The sequence below is a fragment of the Mustela nivalis genome (genome assembly GCF_964662115.1).
Source record: "Mustela nivalis genome assembly, chromosome: 11".
Taxonomy (NCBI): Eukaryota; Metazoa; Chordata; class Mammalia; order Carnivora; family Mustelidae; genus Mustela; species Mustela nivalis.
The window spans coordinates 65853770-65864120 of NC_139030.1; the positions used below are offsets into that span (position 1 = coordinate 65853770).

Genomic DNA, 10351 nt, shown 5'->3' on the forward strand with positions numbered 1-10351 from the left:
AGTCTGTTAAACACATAATTTAACACTTTAACTTTCCTATGGTTATTCCGTTATCTGTTAGGAAACACACTGGTCACTTAGCAGAGACCTGAATACAGTGGCCTGAATAAGACAAATCTTTGTTTGTTTCTCCTGTAATGAGGTGTCTGGAGGTAGGGAGTTCACAGTTGCCACAGTGGTTCCTTGTGGCTCTCTGTTCTTCAGTCCCTTTGGTCTGGTCCACCACTTCAAGATACAAAATGCTGCCTTAGCTCAGGCAAGAAGAAAGAAGTGCAATACATGGTCGGCCTGGTTTAAAAGCTTTTCTGGAAGAGCTGTGTGTTGAAAGGTCACCCTCTTCTGCAAAGGAAATGTAATGATTGAGACGTTCACATCACTGCTCCCCCAAACCTAGGGATACTGTTCATAGGGAGTAAGGGAGGACGGTTGCTATGGGCCCCTCTCAGTTCACAGGGTGCATGGATAACCGCGAGGCTCCCCGTTCACTGTAGCTGGAGGGACACAGCAAGTCTCTGCTTTGCTCTCCCGAGTAGTGGGGACACAAACTATAAATGTTTGAAAAATCAGGATGTCCCCTTCCTTCAAGAAGACTTGTTTCCTTTTTACTTTGTCTCCTACTCTTTACTCTTTTTCCCAGAAGTATGTGCAATGAGATTAAAAAAAAAATTAAACAGATACAGAAGGTAAAAGTAAATGTGAGGGCGCCTGGGTGGCTCAGTGGGTTAAGCCGCTGCCTTCAGCTCCGGTCATGATCTCGGGGTCCTGGGATCGAGTCAGTCCCGCATTGGGTTCTCTGCTCAGCAGAGAGCCTGCTTCCCTTTCTCTCTCTGCCTGCCTCTCTGCCTCCTTGTGATCTCTGCCTGTCAAATAAATAAATAAATAAATAAAATCTTTAAAAATAAAAAAAAGTAAATGTGAAACTTGTTCATTTAAGAAGACTGTTTTATTCTGTTGAAGAAAACAATTATAGAGGTATATCTGGATCTTAATGCTTAGACTACTGGGGTATAATATTCCACAAATGTCTAATAAATACTCTTCAGCATGGCACACAATTCTGGGATGGTATAACAGGCAGATTTTTTTTTTTTTTTTTTAACATCCATCTTAAACGTGCAGGCTTTGAGGACAATCAGTGCAGTGGTTGTCTAACCCAAGTAAACTGGCTTTGTATTCTCAGAATTTAAACAAAGAATATGCATGATAAATATTTGCTGTTTGTGATGCCGCCCGTTGTGGGTGGTCAGGAGGAGCTGCAACTGAAGGGTGTTTTCCTACCTTTGTCAGACACAAAGCAAGACTCCTTTTGTCTCCTGATCACAGCTCTAATTTTCCCAGCTGGATGAATTCACCAAGTTGAGAATCCGAGTGGTCTTAACATTAGCAGAATCTACAAAGCGCCAGAAGGGCACAAAACCTGTGTAGGAAACGTTTGCTCTCCAGGCCTGGCGGTGTGGTTGCCACAGCTACCAAAGCTGCTGCTTTCTCTGCTTTGTGTTCACGTGGGAAGAGAAGCTTTCAAGGTGACAGTGGCTTCATTATAGAACTGACGCTGCGTTTTGCTTGCTTTAATATTTGCATTTTAATCTCTGCTGCTTAGTCCTAAATAGGACTTTGGGAATACTGTTAGGTGGGGGGATGGGTAGACAAAGTTTTATATGGTCAAGATGACAGGTCACAGAGTGAGTGAATCTGTCCTTATGATTTGTTTGTTTATTTTTAAATTTTAATTTATTTTTTCAGTGTTCCAAGATTCATTGTTTATGCGCCACACCCAGTGCTCCATGCAGTAGGTACCCTGTCATTATGACTTTTCCCTGGACTTTGCGACCTTTCATACCATGGCTTGAGCCGATGTTAGGGAGCTCCCTGCACTGCTGCATCCGCCACAAAGAGAATATGAGCACCGTTGATTCATATACAGACACGGTATATGCACCAGTTTTAAAATAGCAATTAAGATGAAATCACAACAGCCTGTCCTCGGTGAAGTTGAAGTAGATATCCATGTATAATTAACTGGAGAATCATTCCGAAGCCTTGAAGTTCTATACTTTATTTAGTGACCTTTAAACACTGTGCGTAAAATATGAATGGCAGATGAGTGGGCTTCACTTAAAAACAAATCCTATATGTAATATAATTGACATATCACCTTGTCTAGGTGAAATGACAGATATATAAGAATGTGTTAACAGTGGGTTTATAGTCTATCTATTTCCATTTCTTTTCATAAATACATGTTATCAATGATAAAATGGTCTCTGAAGTCTTTTTGCTGTCTTGTCTGCAACCTCAGTTTTGAAGAGAATGTGAGTTTTGTCCCTTCTTTTTGATGAATGGCATTATCAACAGCAAAATACTGCGTGGCTTTTCATTTGGGTGGGAAGGACACAATTTTTTGGAGCACCTGTTGTGTTTTTCTCTCACTTTGTATATTGTCTCATTTGATGTAATACTATTAAGTATTATTATTATGTTGTATGTATTAAGTATGTATATATGTATTACTGTTAATTTATTTTATAGATGAGGCTAAGGAGAGGATATATATATCCACAATCACTAAGCTGATAAAAGAGACATAGTGGTATTGCTAACAGAGACACAGTCTTTCTAATCCCAAAACCCATATTCTTTTCACGACTTGGAGAGACATACCCTGCCAAGATGACTTCAAATTTGGAGAGATGGTATGCTGTAATTTTCTTTTGTTTTAAATTTTAGCAGTCATTAAGTTGCCTACAAGAAATGTGACGTAAACATTGTTAAGTATAATCTAAATACTGGATGCCAGGCCCCATCCCCTGTAACCATTTCTCCTAGGTTCCCACAAAGAACTCTAGTTTTCTTTGGGGGATCCTCTTGGGTCCAGGGAAGCCAAATTTAACTCTGGTTTCAGTGGTGTGTCATGCGACCCAGACTAAGCCAATCAGATTTCTGTTCCTCTGGTAGTATGACTAGTTCAACCACTCCGTGAACAACCCTAGTTTGTCTAATCATTATGAGTCTGGACTTACTTTGGAATGCTGGGGCAAAGGTAGCTCTGTTCAGTGAATTAACATATGGTTGTATTTCCCAGCTGCATTGACTTCAGACTAGGGCATGCAACTTCCTTAACCATTACTTTGGTTAATGACATATAAGAAGTGGTGTGTGCTACATAGTTGGAGTTGGAGTTTTAAAAGCTCACATAGTGTTTCCACTATCTGCCCTCCCCCACCATAATACTGGTAATGTCTCACAGGGGGTCTGTTCTAGCAGCCTGGGTCCTGGAATAAGGACTATGTGAAACAGACCCCAAGCTCGTGACCTGAGCCAAAGGCAGACCCTTAACCAGCTGAGCCAGCCAGGTGCTCCTAAGTGAATCATTATATTTGCTTAAGGTAATTTTAGTTCAGTTTTCTGTTACTTGCAACCAAAGCAAACAAATTACTTTATGTATCACACCATAAGTCCCACCTCATTTTCCTACAACAGACATCTGGAATAACCTTGAAGCCAACCCAGGTAATTTAGATCGTAAGGTCCTCAGAGTCACCATCCAGATCATTGGTGACAAAAAAGGAAGCCACTGAGTAGGCAAGTTTAATATAAAAGTAGGTGGATGCCAAATAAGAACTATGTAAGATTACCATACTAGGAATGAGATTCAAATGATTTCTTCAAGAGTAAGTAAAGAATTTATACTTTTCAAAACAATGTCTATTTACAAATGTATAAACAAAGATTTCTGAAGACAAGTGTTGCAGGGAGACACAAGGAGTCATGGAGTGATGTTGTGAAAGACTCCTCTCATGTTATAATAAAGGGTCTCAAACATTGGAGTTTTTCCCCCTGATTAATCATTGAAGGGGGCGCCTGGGTGACTCCGTTGTTTAAGCATCTGCCTTCAGCTCAGGTGATGATTCCAGGGTCCTGTGATCGAGGTTCCTGGGATTGAGCCCCACATCGGACTCCCTGCTCAGCAGGGAACCTGCTTTCCTTCTCCTCCTCGCTTGTGCTCTCACTCTTTGTCACTATCTCTGTCTGTTTGTCTTCTCTCAAATAAATAAAATCTTTTAAAAAAGTCATTGAAGTTTTTTCATTAAAAACATGGAAATTAAGCGAACTATGACAAATAGGGTGTAGATAACAAAAAATGGAACCTGTAACACTTGGAGAATTGTGAGATTTCCCTTAGAAGAGCTAGCACATTGTTCTCAAATGCTGCTGCTCAAGAAGGGAGAAGCAGCTTCCCACTGAGTTTCCCGAAATGGCAGAATGGACTTCAAATTGGGCCTCACCATGGCCAATTTCTCTATTCCAGCAGAGGTAGTGACTTACTGAGGTCAGAACACTTTCCTTCTTTGAAACAGTCATCAGTTTATAAATTTTCTGTGTCTACCCCCAAAATGTGATTAGACATTTGAAAGCAGAGAACTAAAACCATAAAGTAAATAGTAATATTCTTAGTTAAGGATAATGTGCTAGGAAAACAATCACCACAAAATTTTAAAATATAATACCTTTGAATAGTCTCTGTGCACTGAAGTTTGTATTTAATTTTTCATTTTGTTTCATTTCTTATTTATTTAAAAAATTGAATAGGTAATACTTTCACATGATTAATACACAATGCAAAGTTGTATACAGTAAAAAGTTTAGCTCACCCCTCTGCTCTCATCAGCTCCATTTTTCTCTGTCACCAGCAGGTTGCCGTATTATTAATTACTGGGTTTTCTTCCAGAATTTCTTTATGCAAGCCAAGAAAATGCAGATATGTATTGTTATTTCCCCCTCTTTCCTCCATAAAATGTAGCACAGTATAGATTGTTCTGTATGTTGCTATTTTCACCCACAGATACCTCTTGGAGATCTTTCTTTACCAGTACTTCAAGGGCTTTGCCTTTTTTCTTACATTTTCATAGTCTGTTCTCGTGGCATGTATATGCAGTAATCTGTTTAACCAGTTCTCTAATGATGGAAAGCTGGAATACTTCCAGTTTTTACTAATACACACAGTGCTTTTGATAAATAACCTTTACATATGTTGCTTCATACATGTTCATTACTTATTTTCAGAGAATGAAAATAGAGCCAAGTCCTAAAATAGAGTCATCCTCAATTTTGGCAAGCTTCTAAATCTGAGAGTTTATCTGGATTTTGGTTTTTGGGTTTTTTTTTTTTTTACTACCTAAAGTTACTAGTTTAGTTTTTCACTTTCCAGTTCATTTAGCCAAGAAAAGTGGCTTTCATTTGTAAATAAATACAAGCTACCTAGATATTTGGAAGGAAGGGCCCATATGTCATATATATTCATAGAGCTATCCTAGGACCTCTGCAGAAATGTTGCTTAACCCCCAAAAGTGGTAGAAGAAAGCGTGATTTCCATAAGAGTCACTAAATAACACATCAGAGCCCTGAAAAATCTTAGCTTCCTTTTATCTTACATATTTAATTCTTAGGATTTGTCCTTCAAATTGATTCTCACAAGTGTCCCCTTCCTTTGTATTCCTTTTCACACCAGGTACATTCTCCAAACATGGTTGCTCTGTGCCAGTGCTCTTTTTATTTCCACCTGTGTGCATTCTGTTGCTGAGGTATCATTTTAAAATATTCCACTTGTTATATAATACCTATGTCAATTATTTTTTATTGTTGCTGTTGTTTTCTCAAGGAATTCTTTGGATAATTACTTTAAAGGACTTTGGTTTTTGAAGATTTATTATCCAGCCCCCCCCCCCCCCAGCCCTCCTCTCAAGCACCCAACAGTAAATTCAACACATGGGTAAGATTTTGTGGGGTTTTTGTTTGTTTGTTTGTTTCCTTTCCTTCTTTCTTAATCACAAACTGTTTGAATACCAAGTCAACATTTTATTTCATATATTTTATTTTTTTTAAAGATTTTATTTATTTATTTGACAGAAAGAGATCACAAATAGGAAGAGAAGCAGGCAGAGAGAGAGAGGAGGAAGCAGGCTCCCCGCTGAGCAGAGAGCCCGATGCAGGGCTCGATCCCAGGACCCTGGAATCGTGACCTGAGCCGAAGGCAGAGGCTTTAACCCACTGAGCCACCCAGGCGCCCCCTAAGTCAACATTTTAAATTAATATGTTTTTATAGGTTCATATGTCTACAAGAAAGCAATATTTCGAACCCCACCCATATCTCTCATACAGAACGACGACTTCCGTGAGTCACCTCTGGTTTCAGTTGTTGGCCTCATCACCAGCTCTTCTCAGTGACTCCGCGACCCACACCGTGCTGTCTACTGGTCACACAGGTCCCTGGATTATTTTTTAGAATCTGCAGCTCATGCCTTCAGGATTACCTTGAGGTGAAAAGTATGAATGGAGAATGGGAGGTACACTCTTTCTTTCATCAGCAATGCTATTTATTTCATTGCTCAATTCATTGCCATCTTCTTTTTCTTTCTTGCTGCCTATGTTTTTGCTTCCTAATGCAAAGATTCTTGTCCTTCCTGGGTCTCTGTGTAAGTAGTTCTTCTTCTACTGTATTTATCTGCTTTCCAGAATTCTGAAAGCCAAGTTCTCCAAAATGTAAAAGACCTACTAGGATACTGGAAATAGCTTATTGGTCTGGTTTGTTTAATTATTGTCAGAGGTAAGTCAACATTAGTACAATCCCTTTTATTAAAAAAATGATGCATAAGTTGGTTTAGGATGGTTTGAAATCTTAGCCATTTGCTAGCTGTTCCTTCTTGATAAGAGTTAAGGGGTCTGATTTTGTACTTGTGCAGTTTTGCATACATATTTACATAACAGTTGCAAAGGTACAGTCACCCAAATATATAGACGCATGTTTTTACAGGGCTGCAAAGATAGCACTATTGGTTTATGAATTCAAACTCATTTTCTGACATAAGTGGGAAAGAAACAAAGCCTGATTTTTCCAGTGGTTATGGTTATGTTATGATGATCCATCCTCCCAAATATCATTATTTGGACAACGGGATTTTGAAGAGAACAAAGGGCAGGAAAAAGAAGGTAGAAAATATTCAGCAACAAAGAGAGAGGAAATTATGTTTCACCAGATTGCAGGACTCAAATTGTGGTTAAACTGATGGCCTGCCTGATATTCGAAGGCTGATTACTCCCTCCCCAGGGGGATATTATAAACAAGGATTTACTATCAAAATATTTTTTATTTGTCTGAAAACTAATTTGCCAAGCCTGGAGATCAGAGGAAGAGGCAGATGGGAAAAGCAGCCTGCTTCTCTGCCTCCAAGGAGTCAGCTGTGGGGAGAACTCGACCAGTGAGATGGAAATGTCACTCGAGCCCTGAAGCTCCATAAATACCAGGAAAGAAGACAACCCCCATCTCCCAGCCCCCAGCTCACAAAGCCACTGTCTCTTCCAGCAGGTATTAAACATTAATGACCATTCCTATAATGAGGGACGGGATCGGCTCTCGGCAGTAGGGCTGCCCAGTCATGTGGGTAGTGTTGGATTTTCAACAGCAGCGTTGAAACGTTTCCCCACTTTTTTTTCTTTCCTCCCTGCTTCCTTTTATCCCTCTGAGAATCTTCAGCCTGAAGGTAATGAAGTGCTTCCTTTATCACTCTGTATCATTGAAATATTTATCTGAATATTTGAATAAAAGATTACTGCAACAATGGAAACTCTCTCCCTGTGCATACTCCGACTTCAAAAGGGAAAAAGAAGCTTGATGAATAAAATAATACCAAGGCGTTTAGCAATAAGCTTTACAAATAACAACAACAAAAAAATGCTCTGATAACTTGCAGCTTGTTTACAGCTTGTAAACTCATACACGATGCTAAGTGTGGGAATGAAACTGAAGCAACAATTGGCCTTTGGAGTAATAATTTAGACAGCAGTAAATTTCAAAGTATTTTTTTTTTTTTTTGTTTTTTTCCCCTACACCTTTGAGCGTTTCCACTGCTGCCATCTTGCTGGGTCCCTGAAGGTAACGTGCATTCATTAAGGCAGTTGTCTCCGGATCCGTTTTGTTTCACCCTTGCATATGCCATGGGTTTTGCTTCCTGGTAATCACAAAGTACATAAAAGCCTACATATCGGTGGCCTCTGATTTCCATCCGCACACCTGTGGGTTTAGTCTTTTGCAGAAGAATCCTCCCCAAGCACTTCTTAGAGTAAACACAAGAGACAGTGTGAGTCCACAAAGGAGGTCTTGCCCTAATTGCCACGGAATGTCACCCTGAGATTTGGCCATCCTAGCCTCAAGACCCAACAGAACCACGGACCTGTTTCAGTCGCCATAACTGTTGTCTCGATACCATTGGAACTGGTCATCAGCGCCTAGCCTCAGAAATCCAGCGAGGTGAGAAGGACCCTCCTGTGTGCCCCCTCACTGTGGAGTGAGGGCAGGGAAATGCCAATTGTCAGGTTGGTTTTGCTTATAATCATTCCAGGGTTTAGTGAGACTGTTCTCTCAATGGACACACTGCCCTGCCTTCCACGGTGTGTGCCCCTGGATGGAAATGGAACAAGCTCCCGTCCAACCTCTACCAGAAACATCTGCCATCCACCACTATTTAAGTTGTCGCATTTTATTCACTCTGCTGTTTCATCTCTCTTTCTGGTGAACCCTCCTTCAGGAATCCCCACTGATGCCTCTTCAGTTTCTCTTTGACAGTAGTGTCCTGAGGCTACTCTATAGGTCTCCACACCAACTGTGCACTTTATCCCAAAGGCCTTCCCAGCCTCCACCGGGATTCTGTGACTGTCAGTAGACACACAGAGAGGGGAGCGTTGGCTTGGTCCACTGGCCAGTAGTGTTCCTTCAGAGACCAGTTCTAGAATCATCGCTTCTTATATTACTCAGTGCAGGAGAAGGGGTAACTGGGTGTTGGACATTAAGGAGAGTTTGGGATGTAATGAGCACTGGGTATTATATAAGACTCATGAACCACTGTACTATACCTCTGAAACCAATAATGTACTATATTGAAATCAATTGAATTTAAATTAAAAAAAATTTTTTTTTAAAGATTTTATTTATTTATTTGACAGACGGAGATTACAAGTAGGCAGAGAGACAGGCAGAGAGAGGAGGATGCAGGCTTCCTGCTGAGCAGAGAGCCCGACTCGGGGCTCGATCCCAGGACCCTGAGATCATGACCTGAGCTGAAGGCAGAGACTTTAATCCACTGAGCCACCCAGGCGCCCCTAAATTAAAAAAAAAAAATTTTTTTTTTAAAGATTTTATTTATTTATTTGACAGACAGAGGTCATAAGTAGGCAGAGAGGCAGGCAGAGAGAGTAGAAGGGAAGCAGGCTCCCCGCCGAGCAAAGAGCCCAATATGGGACTCGATCCCAGGACTCTGGGATCATGACCTGAGCTGAAGGCAGAGGCTTTAACCCACTGAGCCACCCAGGTGCCCCTAAATTTAAAAATTTTTAAAGAAGAAAAAGGATGGTAGTTTTTACTTTATAGAGCTTCTATGTGTTAAAGAGATTGTACATTTTTGAAGTTTAGTTTTTTATTGTTTTTAATAGACTTTATTTTTTATAGCAGTTTTAGGTTCACAGCAAAGTTGAGTGGGTAGACCAGAGATTTTCCATATATCCCCACACATGCAGAGTCTCCCCAATCATCTACATCTCTCATGACAGTGGTACATTTGTTATAATTGATGAACCTACATTGACACATGATTACCACCCAACATATATAGTTTACATTAGGGCTCACTCTTGGTGTTGTATATTCTGTAGGTTTGGACAAATGTATAATGACATATAACCACTATTATCATACAGAATATTTTTCCTATCCTAAAAGTCCTCTGTGGTCTGCCTATTCAATCCTCCCTTCCCCAGGCCCTGGCAACCATTGATTTTTTTATTGTCTCCATAGTTTTGCCTTTTCCAGAATGTGATAAAATTGAAACACATGTTTTGTAACCTTTTTTAGATTGGCCCTTTCAATTAGAAATATGCATTTAAAGTTCTTCCTTGTCTTTTCATGGCTCCAAAACTCATTTCTTTGTAGTGTTGAATAATATTCCATGGTCTGGATGTACCACAGTTTCTATCATCTCTTATAAAACATATTTGTATTTATAAATTAATAAGGTATTGCTCATTTGAAATGCAGTCACAGAAGGTAGCTAGGTTTTACAAGGCAGTTAGTTCTTTGGATGCATGTTTTTCAATCCTTACTGTCTTCCCAAGCAATATCTCTATTTTTGTTCTTTTCCTTCTTTGTTCATGGTTGCACAAGGTTGTTATGTAACCAGTATTGTATGGGGTATGGGAGAATTAGGTTCAATCCATTTTCAAGTTTTCTTAACTTTCCTTTTTCCAGGGTTATTGTTACCTGTGTTTCTCTGAGGTAAAATTTAAAGCAAATAGAAACAGTGGC

At 39.9% G+C, this 10351-nt stretch overlaps 1 protein-coding gene across 2 annotated transcripts in view; it reads left to right on the forward strand.

Moving 5' to 3' along the window:
- LOC309843930 (uncharacterized protein) overlaps positions 1-6360 on the forward strand; it is a 273507-nt gene extending 267147 nt beyond the window's left edge. For both annotated transcript variants that reach the window (XM_082689953.1, XM_082689954.1), the window contains one exon: positions 6160-6360. In XM_082689953.1, the coding sequence (XP_082546079.1) occupies positions 6160-6283 (124 nt within the window). In that variant the 3' untranslated portion in view covers positions 6284-6360. The remainder of the gene's footprint in view (positions 1-6159) is intronic.
- The last annotated feature ends 3991 nt before the right edge of the window (positions 6361-10351 follow it).